The sequence below is a fragment of the Trichogramma pretiosum genome, unplaced genomic scaffold (assembly GCF_000599845.2).
Source record: "Trichogramma pretiosum strain Unisexual culture from Peru unplaced genomic scaffold, Tpre_2.0 scaffold37, whole genome shotgun sequence".
NCBI lineage: Eukaryota > Metazoa > Arthropoda > Insecta > Hymenoptera > Trichogrammatidae > Trichogramma > Trichogramma pretiosum.
This window is the reverse complement of record NW_019641622.1, coordinates 1,149,434-1,171,763: the sequence shown is the minus strand read 5'-3', so window position 1 is coordinate 1,171,763 and position 22,330 is coordinate 1,149,434. Positions and strand designations below refer to the sequence as shown.

At 42.6% G+C, this 22,330-nt stretch overlaps 1 protein-coding gene across 2 annotated transcripts; it reads right to left on the bottom strand.

Moving 5' to 3' along the window:
* Positions 1–52: 52 nt before the first annotated feature.
* Positions 53–22,330, bottom strand: LOC106649662 (BAG domain-containing protein Samui). Of its 2 annotated transcripts, XM_014367193.2 has the most exons (6): positions 10,675–10,938; positions 9,213–9,315; positions 3,738–3,956; positions 2,872–3,646; positions 2,457–2,782; positions 53–1,384 (listed from the first exon to the last, which is right to left on the bottom strand). In XM_014367193.2, the coding sequence occupies exons 2-6, from the start codon at positions 9,282–9,284 to the stop codon at positions 647–649; spliced, it is 2,130 nt and encodes a 709-aa protein (XP_014222679.1). In that variant the 5' UTR covers positions 9,285–9,315; positions 10,675–10,938; the 3' UTR covers positions 53–646. The 2 variants fall into 2 exon arrangements, with proteins under 2 accessions (XP_014222679.1, XP_014222678.1); XM_014367192.2 differs by lacking the exons at positions 9,213–9,315; positions 10,675–10,938 and adding an exon at positions 22,016–22,330.

Genomic DNA, 22,330 nt, shown 5'->3' with positions numbered 1-22,330 from the left:
ATGTCGTGCTTAGAAAAAAAATTGACGAAAAGGAGAAAAAAGTACAAATTGATTGAATTTTTATACCAATGTATTTTTCATATTTCTATTTTCTAGTAGACTAAAATCGAGGAAGGGTATATATAAAAATATCTTGCCTCCCTCGAATCATAACATGCACACATTTACGCACGTAAAATACGCACTATCATCAGAACATACACATTTCATAAATATATTTTATATAAATATTTGAAATACATTATATGTATAAAAAAGAAAATATTGAGACAATCTCGATTAAGAGTTATTATAGACTCGCTTCCCTACAATCGTATATAGTCTATCTACACACAAGAAGCATCTTCAACAGGAGGAAGATAGATGCTTTTTTCGCACTTGCGTTCTCACAGTCATATTGTATCCTATATTACGTTCGAAAGATCCAACTTTTTTTTCTATTTAAGTACTCTTTTAGATAACAAAAAAACGTAATCCTTTCTTTTAAACGATAAAAATGTCCTCTTTTTCAGTCAATATTGGATAATAATTGATTTTTTTTATTTCTCTTTTGTGATTTAATAACAATAATAATAGTAATTTTAATTTTAATAATGGTATCTAATAAATTTAAAGCACGCTTTGTTATATCATAAAATTAGGTAGCTTAAATATTCTGTCCAGGCGCGGGCAGAGGTATCGCAGTTACAGACACGGGTTCCGGTTCTTTCTTCGTATCTTTCGTTTTTTTAGCCTTTTTTGGCGACTTTTCTGGTTTCTCTGGCACTGGTGGTGCTTCCTTTTTAGTCTTCACTTGCTTTGTTTCTTTTGCTAGGGTAGTAGCAGTAGCTTCAGTTTTTGTTTCAGTTTTTGGCTCCTCTTTTGAGTGCTTACTAACTTTGGTGGTCTTCTTTTTTTTCGGTGATTCAATGACAAGTTCTTTGACTGGCGACGATTGTCTGTCTTCCATTTTTGCTGGAGCATTTGTTGTTTCTTCCACAGCCTTATTTTTATCACTACTGTCGACCGATTCAGCAACCGTTTCAGCGACTGGTTCAACAACTGGTTTATTTGTGTCTTCGACTGGTTCATTAATGGTCAAAAAGAATTGCGACACTTTAGTTGTTGGTTCTCCAGATGACTCTTCCGGTGCACCGCCAGTTTTTTCTTCTAACACTTTGTCTTCGGCTTCAATTAGCGTCTGTTCTGCAGTTTCTTTGGATTCTTCGACCTTTTCAGTAGGAGCTTCAACCGACGTTGCTTTGACTGGTGATTCTGGTGCCGGCATTGGTATGGCCGGGGCTTTGGGCTCCTCCGGTACTGGAACATCCGGCAACGGTATTGCCGCCGCTTTAGGCTCTTCGGTGGCTGCTGCCGTTGCTGTTGGCGCAACATCGGTTTGTACCTGTAATATTTACCGTGTAAAGTGTGCGTGAACTACTGCTGAAAATAATTTTAGATGATCATGAATAAGTAGCTCTTTGAGAAATCGACAATTAACAATTACGGAAACGTAGTACTGTGATGTGTCGTGCGATAAAATAAAACGTGAGTACATTTAAAATAATTAAAGATTTACTAGCAGTATTTTCAAAATAAAATAAGAATAAAAATAAAAAAATTGCCTATAAAGAATGGTTTTTTACAGATGCATAACCAAAGTAAATTTTATCTCTAAAAATGGAAAATGTAACGTGCAGTTAAATTTTTAATATACATTGAAAAAACATTGAATAAAATTGTTCAAAAAACATACTCTGCATTTAATTGTTGCAATAATAGCTATTAGGTGGATGTAACCTTGAATAAATAAATAAGGTTACATAGCTTTCAACTTTAATTAGTGTATTATATCAGAGTATTATCGGTTATTTGAGAAAAATTGATCAGTAAATAGTAAATATGGATTTAGCAAGTTAATATTGAAATCATATAATTATTCGAATTAGTAAATTAAAAACGTTTTCAAAAATAAACACCACTCTATACAATAAGCTTACACTCATTAGTTTTCCACTCCAATTGATTCTAATAGTTTGTCTACAAAAAGTATATGTATTATTAAAAATTAAACCCAGAAAAATAGTATATTTCATATTGAGTACGTAATAATCAAGTTAGTTTCTTTAAAAGAAGAAACGTTATTTTTGTTCGGTATTCTTTAGAAGCTTTTAAGAATTTTATTGTTAATGCATAAATTCGAAAATTGGTCAACTTCAAAGTCATAGTAAATTCATTGAAATTAATTCAATCACATGATTTACTTTATATTCTAGTTTCGACAAGCCTTACACATTCCATTGCCGTGAATACACTTCCAATTAAGAATGCACAAAATATCCAACATCTGTGCATTTTTCTACATTTCCAAGTGCTACACTCTTATTGAAAGTTTGGATACAAGAAAACGATGCAATATTTCTCAAACAACCGATGATCTCAATCAGAAAACTGAAAAGTTCTTGATTTCAACCTACCTCATTGGTCTCCATTTTTTCCTCACTATTTTCGTCGGTTGCCATAGACTCATTTTCTGGGGCAACTTCGTTATTCTCCGGCTGACCCGGCAGAGGTGCTTTGGATTCCAGAAGAGCGATGGACTCTTGTATACTTTTAATAGCTTGTTTGCGGGCTTGTCGGACATTGTCCTTGCCCTCAGTTTCGATGTCGTCGAGCTTAATAAGCTCTCGCGTCAACATCTCGTCGAGATACATGTACTGCTTGTCCTGTCGCGAGTTACCCGAATACTGTTTCACTTGCTCGGTCAGTTCATCCACCTCTTTTTGGACTAGTGCAACTTTTTCTAAAATACAAAGTTAAGTAGTTATTATCTTGATCGTCGATCGTCTATATAGTAAAGTACTCGATTGTTAATCATTTCAAGACACTCACCTAGTGGATCTTTCGGCTGAACCTGTTGCCTGGGTTTAGGCGGTTCAGCTTGTGGCACTTCCGTTTGTTGGTGTGGTTTTTGCTGATGTGGCTGTTGGGGATGATGGGGCTGCTGCTGATGTGCTTGCTGGTGTCGCTGCGTCGGTATCGTTTGCTCGGTGTGCCTCTTCTGTTGATGATGTGGCTTCTCCTGAGCTCCGAACCGACTGTATAACGGACTGGACGTCGGCGGCGAGCCCCAGCTGCTGGCCGGCTGATCGAAGAACGGATCTTGGAAGTGCCAGGCGGACGAGGGCTTGTAGTGCTGCTGATAATGCGACGGCCTCTGGAAGTGAACGGGCGACTCCCGATGTTGCTCGCGAGTCTGTGGTCTGACGAAGTCCGGCTCGTCGACGTCCTTCGGCAGCACGGGTCTGTCGCGACCCTCGACGAAGATCGGTATGTGCCTGACGTTTCCGCCTCCGGTCTGCTGTGGCTGTGGCGACTGTGGCTTCTGTTGCTGGGACGAGGGTGGCGACTTCTCGCGCTGTCCGTTCTGTTGGGGCTGGTCGTTCATCTTCTGCGATGCGTTGGCCGTGACGAACGGGCTGCCGTTGCTCTGTGGGACGTTCTGACGATTGTCCGGTGGCGCCGACATGGCACGCACGTTACGCGCTGGATTTTCCATCGTCGATGGCTGTGTCTGTTGCTTCTGTTCTGTCTCGCTGCCGTTGTGCGAGCTCACGCCACTTGCACCGCTCGCCGCGCTGCTTCCGCTTGCTTGTGATCGCGCGTCCTGTCAACGAACGAGTTGGGGGCGGTTTAGTCGATCGAACGAAAAGAGAGGCGACGAGTAAGATATGTTTAATTCACAAGGCGACACCTACCTCGTCCGATTGATTATTGGCTCGTTCCTGTGAGCCTCGTCTGACCGATCCGTTGCGATTGCGATGCAGCGAGTTTGTATTGAAGGGTATGTCCGCCCACGGTGGGCCCAACAGCTGATCGGCGAATTCCGGATGCCGAGCGGCTAGATCGTCGAGGTGGGTGCGTATGTTGTTGCCGCGGCGATGATGGCCAAAACCTTCGTCGTCGAATGGAAAGCCCTGCAAAAACAAAAGTACAAAGAAAACGGTGAGATTCTCTTGTCGATTTCATTCAACGATCTTTTTTTTTATCTTCGTAAATTAGCGATGACGAATGGCGTAATTGTGGGTCGAATGTAGAGCGGAAAAGGATAAATCTTCGTTACGAAAAATACGAGACAGATGTGTAAAAATAAATATGGATTCATAACAACAACAACAAAAAAAACCTCTTTCGCGTTCGCTTAATTATTTGAAAAGATAACCGGTTTCTTCTTCGTGCGAGCTTATAATCTCGTGGGTGGAGGTATTGGCCGCGAGCGAGAAACAAAAATTAAAAAATAAAAGAACGATCCTCTCTAGATATAATTGTTTTCGGGGGTTCAGCTCGCACAAATCATCGCACAGAACGGAAGTGGAAAATTCAAAATTAGTCGACAAATGGACTCGTTGTGTTTTTCAATTCCAACCGCAGCAGCAGCAGCAGCTTTTGAATATTAAAATCGCTGAACACGATATAACACATCGGAGATCGTATTAACGATTCGTTTGATCGCGTGCTCGCGCGCGGACGGAACTTATAAATATGCAAATACACGAGAGCGCGATTTTATAAAAACGTAAATAAGTGTGTCAGTGTTACCGTGTGCGCCGTCGCCGCCGATCGTTTTTATTATATATTTTGAGATTTTCACTTTGGTATCCTTGAAGAGACCATCGCGTCGTCGTGTACGTATAGTATATAGTAAGTATGTTTTAATAATTCGCACGTATACATAACGCCGCGCGATCGACGGATCGGAAACAGCTGCACGCGTTTATATGGATTAATTACTCACGCGTGCATGATTTATTGTAAATCTTCGCGTAGTTTCGCACTACCGAGGGGAGGGAGAAAAAAAGGAAGAACAAAGAGAAGAATCGTGGAAAAATGCTATTATGCTATACATCTCGAATGGCAGAAAAACGCCATCGTCATCGAGATATCCCAGCAGAGTCGCAGAGTCGCAATCGATTTAACATTGCCTTTTACGTGGATTTCGAAAGGTCGCCCGGAACGACGCCGATCGTTCGCTCCGTCTCTCGTCATATACGCGGCGCTCGAACGTGGGAGTAGGTGTACATATTTCTCTCTTTCTCTTATATGATTGTAAAATGTTGATTTTTTTCGCTTACAATACTTATAAACGCACGGAAACTTTTTCTATGATTGATAATTCCGTATTATTTATAATTGTTATCTTTGTTTCCTATAGTTACAAACAAAAGGCTCGAACACACAACGAGACACTATATACATGTTTACAAAGAGCTGTACGTGCGACCAGACGATAATTTGTTATTGTACATGTAGTAATAGTAGCGGTAATGAATATACAAAAAAAAATCAATAGGCTCAGCTATTGAAGCTATACTACCACTGGTATACTAGCTATTATATACGACGCACATTATGAGATTTAACGATTGCGAAAATGTATAACAATACAAGCTCGGGCATGTATGTATTACGCAATGTACAAATTGACATAGGCTACAACACGTGCTCGGCCCGTATACATAGGAGAGGAGCAACGGACACTTAAAATTTGAAGTATGCTCGAATAGTATGCTACGAATAGTCATCAGTTATTATAATTCAATTTTTTTTTCTTCATAATTAAACGATGCTACACGTGCCGCGTTTAATTATCGTTCTCGTATGGACACGCGCGTGCAACGAATAGATTTTGCTTTTCGTGCACTGCTACACGATTCATCATTGTTATTATCGTTTGGTTCGCCAAGACAGAGTGAGAGCAAAAAAAAAGTTACAAACACGATTTCTGGATAACTGGGTGAGTGTCAGGGTTTACCGCAGACGCTCATTTGAATAATTGTGCGTGATTCGTGCTCCGCATGTAACTGCTCAAGGGTGCCCCACCGACGACAATGGCACATACGGCACGAGCCTTAACCCTGTTTCTTGTTGTTTTTTTTTATCCAACTACATCGAAAAGTCGTGGAAATCGGACCGATTTCTCGAGAATCGTGTCGCAGATTATTTTTAACGTACTGTCAAAAAAAGAAGCAAACGAAATTAAGACGGGCGATAAAAAGTGAAGTAGCCAGCCTTCGATCGCGCCTGCATGTCCGCGTGCCAAATTGCATTCATACAAATATATAACATGCCCTTTTCAAGAAAACGCACTGCGGTGTCGGAGGCGACGCGGTGCAATCGTGTGTTGTTATTGGTGCGAGTTAACGTTGCAGCGATAAGAAAAGACGACCAGTGCACGCATACAGAGCCAGTAGTATAGCCCAGTCATACGGGTCAAGGACGAGCAGCAGCATGATACACAATCCCAGCAGCAGCAGCAGCCGGTGGTGCTAAATCTCTCGATATACATACATAATTGAGCACTGGGCAAGGCCGCGAAGGTTACATTGTTTTCATTAATTTTTAACTCTTCGCGATTTTATTAGCACGTGCTACTGCTGGGATTGTGTGTGCATTGTCTGTCTGTGTGTATACAGGCCGCGCTCCGTGGCGTTGTTCAAAGGCACGACGTGCGATATTTTCGTTCGGAATACTTACACACGCGCAGAAAAAAAAAGAGACGAAGACGACTTATGTACGTAGGAGAGCGAATTCGATTCAGAGTCGTGTGTTTTCAAAAAAGAAAAACAGAAAGAGAACACCGCCGACGCATAATAGAGAGAGAGATGTGGCGGTCGCTTATTTATAGAAGTGACTCTTCCGCGATGAACGACGAATTTTTCTCTTACGTAGGTATACGACATAGCGCGACATTTATTCCACAAAGCTCGATTCCAAAAGTTCGCCAGCGGAGAGCAAGTGTCTTCCATAAAGTATATAAAGTGAAATCTCTGCCGAGATACCGAATTTTATTTATAAAACTCGAGCAATAATTCGACCTTTTCTTTTCTTTAAAGGCATTTAAAAAGACGAGAGAACGAGAAGCGCCTACTATATTTAAGCTCGCAAAAGTTGTTTAGTCGTTGCTCGCGCGCGCGCGCGTGTGTGTATTTTTTTTGCTTCCTCTTCGTCTTTGGTTCAAGAAACTTGTAATGTTATGCTCGCTCACTTCGGTGGTTTATGCGAGCGCGTGTGGATTTACCTGTTCCGTCTCTCTCTCTCTCTGTCTCTCTCATTCTCATATACGCCAACGCTGCGAGTTTGTATGTATCTCGCGCACATAAACACGTGATTTTCGAGCGATATTGCTATATGGATTAGAAACAAAAATCTTTTTCGTCAACTCGAGCGAAATCGTGCTTGCACTCTGGTTAATGGGCGAAAAGAAAACCCGCGAATGTTACAAACAAACAAAAAAAAGGCTCTTTTATTGCTAAATGCACTTTTGATATTGCAAGAAGAGAGCGAAGCGTGTGTGTGCGTATGTGCTTGGTCGAAGAGCGCTTGCTCATTCGTTATATTATTAGCCAGCGAGCAATAGCGGCGACGCGTGGGCGAGTGAAAACATCGAAATTTGGCGATCTCTCTCTCTCCTTCTCGTATAACGCCATTTTACAACGCGTTAAAAGCATTTTTTCCGCTCTCGAAATTTACTACAAAACGTAATAATGCTATGTTTTCCGCGCGAGCTTTCCTGCGTATATCGAGCATACATACCAAAATATCGTCTCGTGCAAGTTGAATAAATTAAAATCCTGCGATATCTGAACTGCGGATCACTGCGTTTTTCGATTTGTCATCGCACGACACACAGAACTATATATCGATCGGAAATCGGCACACATATATCTCGAAAGACCAAGAAGCAACCAAAAGAAAAAACAAAGTTTATACTGCCGAAACGACGCGAGAGTTGTGGAGCGCGTTGAAAGCTGTATCGCGACTGTACGCTGCCAAGAGCTTTAAAAGCGACTAATAAATATCGAGTCTCTCTCTCTCTCTGCTCGCGCTCGCGCCTCGATACCGCACCGAAAACGCGCAAAGATCGTCGTTATTGCACGTACGGCGCTCGGTACACTACATATGTATAACGCACGACGACGACGACGACTTGTAACACCGAGAGTCCGAGAGAGAGAGAAAAACACGTCATTGTGGCTATTTCTAAACTGACGCGTAACCAATTTACACACATACAAACGATCGTCGCGCGTACATATAATATGTCGTTACATTAGCGCGTTTGTGTGTTACTGTGCCGTGCACGTACCGTATATCGTTCGCGGATTTATTTCCTTTTTGTTGCTTTTATTGTTTCACCGCGACGACGCGATGCAGGCACGAACGAGCGTGCAGCGAGTATTATAACAGCGACGAGCGATGTAAAAAAAAAAAAAAACAGAATCGAAGTTCAGGTAGCATAGCGGGGCTCTCTGTTAAAAAAGAGGTCTATGCGCGCTCGTAAAAGCGAATCGCTTTCAAGGTTGAAGTACGAATAATATTTAACCGAGTTTTTTTAAAACCCCTGCCTCATTAACGAGCAACAACAACGACGACGACGACGACGACCACGACGACGAAGAGGAGAAAAACAAACGCTGCAAGGTTTACTCGTATAACAAAACAACGAGAAAAGAGTCGAAAATGCAGAGAGGCAGAGAGTGTGATTCAAATTATGTGCGAAGCTTAGAGCTGTGCTGCTGCTGATTATGATGATGCTGGTCGTCGATCGCAAGGTCGCGCCTTAAGGCGAAACGAAGAAGTAGAAGGAAAAAGAAATACAAAAAAGAAGAAAAGGTATATAAATATAATGCGTTTCGTGGGCACACACTCTTGGTTTTGCCAAATAAGGGTAAGATCCGATTGTGAATAATCATGAGATTCGAGTGGATAATGCAAGTATATTACTCTACCGAGAGCTCGACGCATCGGTGGTGCGTGTGTCCTTCGAGCAGCGCCGCCGCCGCGTCAACAGCGGAAAAGCCAGTCTCGCCGTTTTGAAACGCGAAGGAAAAAAGAAAAAAAACAACAAAGAGACGAGAGGAACGCACACGTTGGATAACGCGTTATATAGCATTGCCCGATATATATATAGTCAAGTTTGTTTGAGGACAGAGAGACGTGCTGCTGCGCGTCGACTATGCTGACTGCACTTTTTTTCGCTGCTGCTGCAGCTGCTTTATACCGCGGTAGCAATACAAGAGCTTTCGAGAGTGTAACACTATATACACATGTGCGATATCGTACATATCGATTTCTCTGAACTTTGGGTTAAATTTGGGTAATGAGATTTCTTAAACTTGCTTTGGTTTACTTCCATTTTTTTTTTTTTTAGGAGGACGAGAAAAAAAACTTACAGGAAATTCATTATCCAAGTCGAGTCCCCGGCCAAATCTTGTGGCACCGTCAAGGATGAGTGGCGAATCCATCGTGTTTCTTCCTTGTATATTAATTTTTGCCCTTCGAAAAATTGCATACAAGAATAATTATCGATTACTTTCGCGGCTCTCTCAATTTTTTTATCTTTTTTTATTCTCTTTTTAACCTACATAACACCTACTATATAAATTATACGATATACGATTGCCTTTCGTGTTGCGTCCCTTCATGAATCGATCGCAGAATAAAAGGTTTTCGATGTAATTATACTGATAATTGTTAGTTCACGCGTACACCTCGATTAAATTTATTAATTTTAAAAATCGCAAATCAATAATCCATTTTCGATAATGCTAATGGTTTATGTTTATACAAATTTCGGGCTCGACGCTGTAATAACGTATGAGCCACATTGGATTTTATCGATTATTAGAAGTCTGAAAGTTAAAAGTGGCACGAAAAAGACATTACATGTATTTAGCTAAAAAATATATGAAAATGTTACTGAAATGATAATCGTAATTATGACGCAATATTCTATGATTTAGCGTTTAAATAAAAAAAAAGAAAAAGCAAAAACGCGTTTTTTGCGTATTCTGGACAATTGCATGATAATTACTACGAAAACCTGATTTCTACGTTGCGTGAAATAATTATAATATTATAATGCGTCTATTCGTGTGCTCGTTTTGATGATGAGAACGATAATTGAAAATGTCAAGTGCAAATCTGTACCCATCGTTAATTTCGGAGTCTGGTTATAATCAGAATTTAAGAATTTTCCTCGTTGGAAGCTTCATCTCGGCCCGTACAAGTGGTACGCGTTCTTGATGTACGAGATTTAACGCACGATACATAACACTATATATAAGCGATAAAGTCCAAAAATAAAAACAAAGCCGAATTCGTGTATATTACAAGCTATAATACGCGTTGATATTCGCATCGATGTGTGTGTGTGTGTGCTCTCGATTTTCTCTTTAAGCATCGACAAGAGAGCTCGAGAAAAACATTCTCGAATACGCGCGACGTTCTCGTTTTCGGCATTCGCGAAGCGTCTCGAAGGAAGCTAACCTATAAGGCGCGCGCCAGACTCGTCGTCTCGCAGACAGGCCAGACTCCGCCGCGTATAGAGATGAGGATAGATTTGCACAATTCCATCTTATTTTTTGCGAAAGTCAATTGAGAAAAAGGAAAGGAAAAAAATAAGAGAAACACAAGCGTGATATTGACGCAGGCGGTTATTCGTGGATACTGATATTTCTGGTGCGGTGTGTCGTTGATGTAATAACGGACGTAATTATGTATGTATGAATGATGAGAGAACGATTCGGGTAGCAGCACTAGTAGGCAAAAAAAGACACTAAACTATTAAAGAAAATCAAGAAAAAAAAAATCGTACGATAGAAAAAAACTTAAAGGCAAGTGTTGTCTATTTACCAATTAGACTTTTTAAGTAAAAATTATCACTCCTCGTTCTTCACTTCAAATAATCACTCGAATTCGTTGGTAGATTATAAAGTTCACTCACAAATTGTCTTAAACACAGAAGAACTTTCGTCGGTCAATGTAATAATTTCACACAATCGATTTGGAAATGTAGTAATATGAATGTTAGCGTTATAACGCCGTACAAGAATACGTTGCGAAATGTTCGCAGTGTTGATTCAAACTCTGTCGTTTGTATACTGGCTCGCGGTGCGATCGAACGCCAGCTTAAATAACGCAGGTTGTGCTGTGCGAGTGGCGCTGCCGCCGCCGCCGCTACTATGCATTACATATATACACGAGAATGTACAGGCCGAGCCGAGCACCCACGCGTACGCTCGAGAACGTGCTGGAAGCTTCAGGTAGAGGCTCGATTCAAGAGACGCCTAGAAAGAGACAAGATTCTAATTTCTCCGATTTCTCGTAGGATGTATTCGGGCTACGAGGCAGAAAATTTTGGCTGCGGGAAGCTCGACGTGTATCGATTCGAGGGATAATAGTTTGTCATTTCGCATGCACGAAAAGCGTTACTTTGCGCGATTTTTACAACGTTGTACGGCTTTGCAACTTATAAGGTGTGATGATCGACATTAGTCATACGTACGGCGTATAATACGCGTTTGAATCATCGCGTTAAATTTGCATCTCGAATTACATTATCGCGCGTGTGTGTGCTGGCGAGCGAGCGAGACCTTATTATAAATAAAAATATGATCGAATTTTCTATATATCCAATTTGTACAGACCTCCGATCGGGCAATAAAGAAAAGTAAAAAAAATAGTCGATACTGTCACATTGTGGGGGAAAAGAACTCTGTCGCTCGATTTTGAGCCCTCGCGCGTGCGCGCATACTCGAGTTACTTATATCGTTGTTTCGAATTCAACGAAAATGTGCAAATGATTGTTTATATATTTACGCGAATTTTATACGTACAGTAGAACGTTAGTACCAGACGGCAAACGCCAGACGGCGCCAACGATCAATGCTGCCGCGATTTGTCGTCTGCTGGCGTTTGACGTTTCTTCGCGCACGACGCTTGACAGCAGCACGGCGCGCGCGCGTTTGTTGTGACGCGCATTTTTACATACATACACGAAAAAATCGAAGAACGTCGCGATCGCGCAATTGAAATGATTTACGCAACGTCGCGGAGGAAGCGAACGATTACACGCAGGAACGCGGTGCAGATAAAGGAAAAAAAAAGTTTTCTCACCTTTGGCGCGGCCCGCGATAATAATATGTAAACAAAGCAAGCGCGCGCACGTGATTTTTACGAGCTCGCGACGCGCCAATTACATGGTCCCGCACCTTTTTTCGTATAGATAGAGGTGCATACGCACGAGGCACAATCGGTTGACGACGTTTTTTATTTCAGCTATCTTCCACGAACTTCTGCGTTTGCATGTGGTCGTTCTTACCCGATGTAGCAGCCAGAATTAGGCTGTCAATAGTAAATCTCGCGAGTCCTAAATTTCCAATGTAATCAGGTCATATACGAATTTTTTTTTGTTTCTCGCGGTCGATAAACATCTTCGTATTATAAATTCCAATTGGCTCAAAATCTTATTAAATTTAAATACTTTGATCTAATTCCGCGCTCCAAGTTGCCACGTAGCGATTAAGTACTCGCAGTTTACTTATTCTACGTCAAACACGCGCTCATCGATCGAGTTATAAGCGTATATAAGTACGCGCCGCGCTGTTCTTACTTTGACATAAGTATATATGCAAGTGCTTATTAAATTTCGATGTATATAAAGAAACCATTTCATCTTCGTTTACGATGACACGAGCAGCGAAAAATTCTGCGGCGCGACGAGTACGCTTAAAAAAACAAACATATATGTGTGTACGTCACGACAAAGAGAGACAAATAATACACATCTCGACAATGCTCGTTGTTATTTTTGGTAACTTCGAATATCATTATAAATACGGTATACCGTACAAACTTTTAATAAGTATTAAGAGGGAAATTATGTTTCGGCTCGTATTTCGTTGCGGGCGCTGCTCTCTGGAGTAATAAACTCGCACGATAATAATATATGGTCAAGCCCAAAGAAAAATTCAGTTTCGTTTATAAAAAATAGTAACAGTTTTTTTGTTTATTGAGGTACTGTTTTTGAAAATTCCAGATTGGATTGCAGAACCTGTAATGATTGAATTGCGTTAGATACATGTATCGCACGATTTGATTCATTGAATCTTACCAGAAAGTAATTTTTGTTTCCTATGGGCAATCATCGCAGATTGGCTTATCACCATTAATTTGGGATCACAATTTTAGGAGATGGATTCGGAACGAATAATTGTACTTTAGTGGATAATTATTCGAGAAACTCCTAAAATTTGGAGCTATCTAATTTTTTATTCAAGTCACTCACGCTTTCTTTATTACTTTCGATTATTTGTATTCCTCTGTAAACTCGTCAACCTTGAAAATCTTTTTTTACATTCAGTGATCTGTACCCATCTTGTAATGCATGTAAGTATAAGTTTTCACATATTTTTGCTTTACTTTATATACCGTATATACAAAAACAGCAGCAGCGAAAAAAAAACGCAATACAACAGAGAGAAGAATCACGTCATAGCTAGTTGTATTAGAGACCTTCGGGTTTTTTGCATAGGATCTATGTACAGGAAAAAAGGCGCGGCTGACTGGCTGGTTGCGGTTAATTCGAATGAAGTGTCATTAAGGCGTGCTCTTACGTTATACATCCAGGCGAAGATCGCGCAGCGCAGCCAACGTCAAACGTGTGTCTATGAACGATACGATTAAAACGGTATTAATGACGCATTATACGCGTGTATATACTGCGATGGACGGTACATACATCGCTAGTAGTGCGGCAAAGCTTCCGCGTATTAACGACCCCGACATTGAAGCGCGCGGCAACATTTTAAACTTTATTTTTCTTCTTTCGTTTTTTTTTGTTGGTAAATTATGGTCGCGACCGCGCGCAACTGCGGCCTTGAACTCGCCCGAGCTTTAACATTAAGTAAACACTTATTGCCGATCGACGCTCGAGTAATAAACCTCAAAGTCCACTCGGCGCGATTGGCGATTATAGTTTTTCCAGCGAGTAATCGTGCAGCATAAATATTTCTTACGTAATTTTCGCATTACGTCGCTCGCGCGAGCCGCGGCGTATCGGTGGCGTTGAACTAATTCAGAAAATATGGCCTATCTAAATGAGCGCACTGGCGCCGCTCTAGAATGCTCCTATCGCGCGCACTCGTCGCGTAAATATGTACGTGCGAGTCGAGCCTCACGTGCACGACGAAGCGCAGACGGCAATTATTTATTCGATTTTTCTACATAATACATAATATGGATCATACATCTTTCGTTATAGTTAAAAATTTTGTGCTTTAATGTACGCTCGAATAAACCAAAAAAAAAAAACATTATGCGCGCGTCGTCCGAAGCTGCGTTTGCTACAGCGCGCCTCACCGATTCTAATCTCCAAATATCGCTCGTGTTCCGGCCTACGCGTTGCCAACTCGTCCAATTGCGCGTATTGTTACACGCTTTTTATACGAGACTACCGTACAGAGTCCCATATCTCGTACATTACGCGCGCGCACACACGTATCCCGGAAAAATCTCAAACTTCGTATTCGTTTTCTTCGTGCCCTTGAAATTGCGAGAGAAAAAAAAATTTCTCTTTTCCTTTTTATCGACGCGTACACAATATACAATCTGAAAATCGTCTGGCCGTTTTTTTCGATTATATAGTAGACGGGCAAGAATATATATAGGCTCGATCGTCGATTAGCAACGGCAGCTCCTGTCTGGCATATGTGTGTGTGTGTGTGTGTGCAGTGCAATCGATGTGCCCGTGTGCCATGCGCGCATTGACAAACGGCCGGAAAAATATATACGTCTGCGACGCGGCGTAAATCGAGCGCACCGCACGACGACGACGACGACGACGACGACGAGCAGCGGAGCAGCACAATATCTTCCACGCGAGGATTCGCACGTGATAAAGGTGGAGGCAATACTTATGTATGGTGTATGTATGGCGGTTTCCAAGTAACGAGCTTGGCAGCGAGCCATCCTGGCTCGAGTCTACTCGCGAAGAATTTCGAGACCGCGATAGTAAGAAGCTCTCGATTTTTTTTTCAATTCCGTCGCGAAACGGTGCACGCAACGATCGAGGTACAAGCTCGCCGCGAAAACGTATCTAAAATATCAAACTTTACAACGATTTTGCCCCTTTGGAGGAACTCATTCGGAGTTGGAAAACAAAGCGGAAGCTAATTTTATTCGCGCAAAGCGAGAGAGAGAAATGACGTGATCGCGTTTAAAAGAATCCGAGATCGCGTTCGAAGGTTGCGCATCGTTTTTTTTCTTCTTCTTGCGACCTATAAGGCGAGCGCGTTTATGGATATATCGAGTCGTTGTCGCCACGAGTTTACGCGCAAACTACACAATTAATAGGTGGATATCGGAAGCGGAGTGTCCTCTCTCGGATTCAAATCGATCTTATACATATAGCTTCTCCGGCAACGAGAAGCGCAGGCAGATCGATTTCCGAGACGAGATAAATGAATTCCCGATCTCCTCGCAGTGTGTCGTTTCAATGTATTGACCTTTGAGGCAAAGATTTATACGATTTTTTTTCTTATTCTCTTCAACTGCGCGTGGCATTGACCTTGTGTTTTTAATTAAAAACCAAAAAAAAATCAATAATGAATAAGCCGAAGACGAAAAGCTCCGTTGCATATACGCTCGATCGTGGATTCGACTGCAGTTTGCCGTTCTTGGTGCTTATAACATACGCGCACACACGAGCGCATACGTGTGCAGCGCAAATCCAACCGATTTTGCTCGCGTAGCGTATGTGCGATCGCGAGCGAATCGAGCGATACATGAAAATAATGACGTTTGTTTTGTAAAGCGATACGATCGAGTATCACACACCTAAACGCGAGTGAAACAATCGTCCAACTATATACAATAGGAATAAGAGACACGTCGATCGACACGCGGAGATCGATCATCGTTTCGAAGCAATGAGTAGAATGCGACGAAAAAAGTACGAGCGCAGCTGCAGCGCGGTATCGTTGCGTTCGTTGACGATCAATGATCTAGACCGATCGATCGATTGATCAGGAGCGCAGTCGACGCGAGCAAGTATAGCGGGCAGTCGGCAGCAGCAGCAGCCACCTCATTTTCATATATACATGTATACTATTGTGCACATGTTATACACCTAAGCCACGTTCTCGCTTCTGATATTTTTCCCCCTCCTTCTACTTCTTCTTCTTGTTCTTCTTTCGCGCTGATTCACTCCTCCTCCTTTTTTAGCGCTATGTATGTGCCATGCACGCGCACGCATATATCTTGTATATAAAGCGCAAATTGACGGCTGTTGCTACACTTTGCATGGCATTTCCAACTTTTTTTGTTTTCATTTACGCGAACGATGATTTATCGCAGTTGTTTTCATTTGTGTTTTCTTCTTCTCGTCGAATGTGCACACACAGCAACTATACTCTTGTATAAATAGCACTATTTCGTGCGAGGGGTTTTTTGGCGTCGTAATTTTCCTTACGTATAAAAATTACTCACATAATAATCTAAGCATAATAAGAGCCTGAATAATCTTCCATCTCGCACTCGTATCATAATATACGCGAGCTCGCACGAAAAAAAACACAAAAAACAAAAAAGAACAAAAAAAAACAAACAAGGAACGAATGCGAGGAGATTTTATTTATAATTAACAGGGCGTTGACATGGTTTTGCCCGATCGCTCGAGAGAACTCGTGCGCTCGACGAGTGTATTATTATTAGGGACTCGAGCGAGTCGCTCGAGCACCAACGCTCGCGCCGTAAAATCGTAGGATATTTTCAACTGATCGCGCGATAAAATTCACGGCTGCGCGGGAAAATTACCCGCGCGCGATATACACTGGTATGTGTAGTACCCACAACCGTTTCGAGGACAAAAAGTTTTGCCACAGATATCGTATATAGTTACATGCATTCGAGCCTATTTCTCGAGTAATTGCCATAATACGCGCGCGCGCGGGTAAAAGTCAACGCGTTGGAATATTATTATTACCTGCTATAGTAGGGCTAATATATTTCATACTAATTTATCGCGCGCGAGTCGCGCTGCACTGCACTGCACCCTTTTTCGTGAATTCCTCGCGCCTCGTGAGCGCGCAGTATACATAGTATATACCTCGGTGCAGGCCGCGCTCATTCCAGCACACGTGCTTTTATCGTAGAAAGAGAGATACATTGCGGAGTATTATAACGTTGGAGCTGTAGGCATGCTCTATCTGTGCTCATATATACGAACGGAATGTGTCGATTCGATGCCAAGTATCTTTCTCTCTCTTGAATAGCTCGAGCGATGCACACAGGCTGCAGGGCACAGCTGTAGCCAATAGCAGCGCAGCAGTAAAGTAGCGGAGAAAGAAACGAGACAATTTTAATACTCGTGCGTTTTTCTTTTTTGGCGCGCGACACACACGAGGAAGCAGCAGCGCGACATTCGAGGGTATCTGAACATATGGATATAATAATCGTCGTCTTCAAACGATTCGCGTTAAATTCATAAAACATTTAGCCACATCGATGAACCAGCAACGTTGGAGGCACGTGGATAACGATAATTTTACGAGGAAAAAAAATCACCACCGAGAATGAATATTGTATACCTGTACAGCGCAATTTCTATACGTATTACAGTGCCGCCTCGGGGCTCCGTTGCAGCCGGTGCATGTGTATATCGCTCGCACGATCTCGCTCCGCGCTCGGTGCAAAGATTCAATTATTTACCAAGAGCGAGCCGCGTTGCGTAATGTATCCCATAATATGTTTCGAAGCCTTTTCGAGAATGAAAATATCGACGCGATTCGTGACTGCAGGCGAGAGCAGAGCTGCTGCCGTCCTATATACTTGATTAATACACCGAGACGTCGCGTCGTTGTGTGTGTGTGTGTATAGCTTACGCGCCAAACGTGGAAAGCCTAGAATATTACTTGTTACACAGACCATAAAGTGTGTGTGTGTGTGTGTGTGTGTGTGTGTGTGTGTAATAGTCCAACAAAGCGTCGAATTTCTGTGTGCGACGAGAGAGCTTGTCCGTTGCTGCTGGGGTACACACGGTGTACTCGAATGACACACCTGCGACCAGCTGCCCCGAAAATAATTTAATATTCGTCCATCGTACAGCACCCATGATATCCGCACACGAGCAGCACTACAAGGGCTCGCCTCTCTCTCTCTCACTCTCTCTCGAGCACACGATGCTATTAAAATTAGTTTTGGAATTCGCGGTAAAAGTCGCAAGAGGCAGACTGCTGCTGCGGCTAGGGCATCGCATATTATAGTCCCACCGGGACGATGCGCTCTGAGCACTATGGTTTATAATTACCCCCGAGTCGTCGTCGTCGTCGTCGTCTTCGTCGCCGTTGCGATGCGACACGTATTTCGCATTTAATACTATGTGTATAAGCGGCCGTAGTATAGCTTTTGAGAGCTCGGCTCCTAATTGCTATGTTGCGTCTGCGGAAAAGCGACGTCACTTTTATGTAATAACGACTGCGAAGAAAATTAACATTTTTCGCATTTCGCGCGCGAAGAGAAAGACGGAGAGAGAGAGAGAGAGAGAAAGACTGTATAGACCGTCGTGACGCGTCTATATAGCATTGCTACATTCGATCAGTGTGACTTATGTCTACCGAAAGAAGGCGAAAGCTCGGTATAAACTGCGAGCTTTCCGCAAGCTCGAGTCTTCGCAGACATAATACTCGACGCGAGCCTCCCTTCTTCTTTTATTTTTTTTTCCGAAGTTGTCGAGAAGAGTTTCAGAGTGAACTGCGAGAAGAAGGAAGGAAAAAAACGAGAGAGAGAGAGAGAGAGAGAGAGAGGAGGAAAAAAAATGTTTGAGTGTCGGGCGAGTAGAAGCTGTACGCAGAAAAATACCAGCAATCGTCGTCCTTCGGTGTACATATATACCGCAGTGATCCTCCTCCTCACTCGTTCTCTCTGTCACGAACATTCGTACGTACACCGAGAGAGTAAATATTGAATATAGCTAGACGCGAGCAAGGGTTTTTCGCACGCAGCGCGAGCTTGCGAAATCGATCGACGTTACTTTTTTTTTATTTGTTCAAACTGCGACGGAATATACATACTTCTTCTTCTTTTTTTTAATACGAATCATGCGACGACGTTGTGCAAACGCTCGTGAAGTGAGAGCGAAAATAATAATAAAAACTCAAACACTTGCTGCGCGTGGACGGGTATTATAATCGAACAACTTGTGCTCTGTTGTATATTTCAATCGTCGTCAGCATCGTTATATAGAAGCGAACAACGGACGCCTGATACAGAACATTAGGTACACACACTCTGTTGCGCTGCTGCTTCTTCTTCTTCTTCTTTTGTATATAATAAGTACTTTATGCGTACGCGAACGAGCGAAATATAAGGTATTTGGCACATCGTTCATCATCGAAGCCAAAATATACAACTTTTCCGTCTCGCGTTCATCGATCTCGCTTTATATATATGATACGTCTGCCGTTCGTTACACGGCAGACAAAAAATACGGAGGAGAGAGAAAGAGAGAGAGAGAGAGAAAAGTCTTACAGCTTTCGTTCGAGCTCTCCCTCGGCGTCAAAGCCCGCAAGCACGGCAAGCAGCAGCAGCAGCTTCTTTGTTTCTCTAAACTCAGCTCCTGCCAGCACATTATAATAGCATGCCTATATACGCGGGATTTCTTTCGCATTTATTCGAGTTACAACTCCCAAAATTATTTTATATCAGGTTGAAGTCTATGTACGTAATTTCCAGCGTTCTAGAGTCAAACGGAGAAAAAAAATGTTCTGCTCGTTCGCAGAGAATAACCTGCGAGGAGGAAAATCCCGAGGGCAAATGATCGTTGCCACTTGCCAATGACGAGTATATATACGGTATATAATACGTAATTGCGCAATCGGAAAGGTGCGGAAGATACGTATCGAATTGAAAATGAGCATATATATGACGTATCTGTTCGATGCGTATATCTTTTGCAATAGGCTATATAAGCCGCGAGCTGGGAAAAGACGAGCAGAGCGCAGTTATCGAGTCGCTCGAGGATTCATAACGTTTACATTACATTATAAATGTCGCCTAAAAGCTCACCCCTCGCCGACTCCTCTTTGATATACGTATTTTCTCTTACCGCGCTCTGATTAGTTCGGGGGTGATAATATTATATGTCACTGGTTTAAAGCTCACGCACGATTCCTCGATATACTTCGTGAGTTTGTTATACGCGAGCACGAGAGAATTAACTGCGGAACAAAATTACGTTTGGCTTGCGATCGTATCGAGACGCAAGCATAGCCTAGCGTATATAGTAGTACAAAGGACGCGCAAATTCCAAGTCGGAAACTCGACGAGATGAGGTATAGTTTACACACACCCTCCTTGCGTTAGCTGGTGCAGCAGCATCCCCCGGTCTGGAGCGAGAATGAGAAAAGCGCCCATTAAATGCGCCTGTGTCGTTTCATACACTGATAATAATATATATCCCCCCCGATCGTACGTACGCCCCCGCCGCATGCTCGAATTTTACGATTCTTTGTCCCCCGTGGGCGAAGGCTTGTCTGTCTGTGTACGATGGACGTAGTGCATGTACGTATTACTCGAGTGCGGTGGTAGTGGTGCTGGTAAACAAGTGGCACTCACCCTGCCAAATTCTACGATAAAGTGGCGCAGCTCTGGGGATACACGAATTCGCGGATGAGCAGCAGCAGCAGTACGTCATATACGTCCACTGCACCATAATATACTCTATACGTGTTCTGGTTAAATTGAACGCGACGATTGTATGAATGGGTCGAAAAAAAGCCATGTGTATCTTGTGATCTCTTCATTCGGTAAACGGCAAAGAGAGATACGTGTGGCTATGCTAGCAGGCTCTCGAACGTTCACGTGACTACTAGCAAAAAGAGATAGAGAGAGAAAGAAAAAACGTGGGAGTCAGATCGGCGCACACATACACGCTTACATTCGTCATGTGCATGTAATAAATGTTTAATATGCAAACGTGTTTTTCTAAGCTAGTCGCGCCGAGATCGCTTCGTGCCGTGAGCATTACATTATAATAAACGTATAGGCGCTACTACTGCTGCTGCTGCATGTGTCCATAAGATATTATATATCTTTGTCTAAAGGCGCTGCAGCGACTGCAGCAGGACGCCCACTCGGCTATATGGACGTATACACACACATTCGCACGCACCGCGACTCGCGCGAATGGCATACAGCGGGTTTTATAATATCGTAACGGAGAAAGAGAGAAAAACAAGGAAAAGCCGTCGTCGACTCGTAAAGTGCGTAGGTCCAGTCGCTGCGCTATATATATAATATAATTGATCCTAGAAGCCGATTGTATAGGCGGAGATTGGCTCCTATTCCCCGCGAGATCCCGACGCGCTGATTATTCACTCTTTTTCCATTATACCAACGTATCAGTCTCGTATACGAATACGCTAGGAAAGTTCTCCATGTGTAGTATGACTAAGAGTCCGTTTTTGGCCTCCTCGTCTCTCTTCCTGGGTTTTATCTCGTCGAGCCCATGGAAAATCCACGCGGTACTATCGTCCCGATATATCGTCGTACTCGAGTTTGCGGGGTAAAATTTGGCCTGGACTAGGCGACCATTACCAAAGCTGATGGTTAGTCGTATAAGTTTTATCTGCGGTAATTCGGACTTTCCCTGCGCACGAGATCGAACGGGGTTGCAATTACGGATGACTGATATAATCCGAACGTACACAAACCATAAGATAATAGTGTGTGTGTGCGTGCAATAGAAGAATCCAATTTGATAAGTAAAGTACAGGATTCGTCATGCATTATACGCATTGTGATCGTATGAAAAAAATTAACGAGTACGATCGCGATTTTGAAGAATGTGCGCGATAATTCAACCTTGGCCGAATTCCTGTGCTTACTCGAAAGAGATATCAAGAGAGAGAGAGAGAGAGAGAGAGAGAGAGAGAGAGAGAGAGAGAGAGAGAGAGAAAGAGAGATAAAGTACAAAACAAATAATTGTATTATGCATTATTGTTTTTTTGCCGTCAAACCCAAACAATCAAACGTCAGCTCTAGCCCCGAATAAAGAGGCAAAATAAAAACAACAAAGCACGCACGTATACAAAAAATACATTCGTCATCGCTGCGGCTGTCATTAAACGTATGAAAAATAGCTCCGATTCGGTTGATATAAATTAAGCGTCGTGTATATAACTCGAGGACTACTCACCCTTGGGAAGGATCGATCGAAAGCACTTCTCATCGGATTATGAGCGGCACTCGATGGCTGTGACGACTTGCGTTGCCGCTGCTGCTGCTGCTGCTCCGGCGTCGTCGACTGCGTCTGCGGCCGATCCGCAAAGAAGTCAGCGTCGTCGCCGAACTCCTGCTTCAGCTCCTTGAATATGTCGTCGCCGAATTTTTCCCGAAATCGCTCGCCGAACTGCGGCTTCTCGCGAAAGTAGAACGACATGATATCGTCCTATTTCTTTCTCAAACTTTTTTTTTTATTTCGATTTTATGATAAATATTATATACGATTTAA

Excerpts from the sequence above, each read along its gene's own strand:
- LOC106649662 (XM_014367192.2), bottom strand. The coding sequence starts at position 22,258 with ATGTCGTTCTACTTTCGCGAGAAGCCGCAGTTCGGCGAGCGATTTCGG. Across the intron at positions 3,957-22,015 it reads TCGATCGATCCTTCCCAAGG|GGCTTTCCATTCGACGACGA; the intron begins GTGAGTAGTCCT and ends TTGTTTTTGCAG. Across the intron at positions 2,783-2,871 it reads TCAGCCGAAAGATCCACTAG|AAAAAGTTGCACTAGTCCAA; the intron begins GTGAGTGTCTTG and ends TTTGTATTTTAG.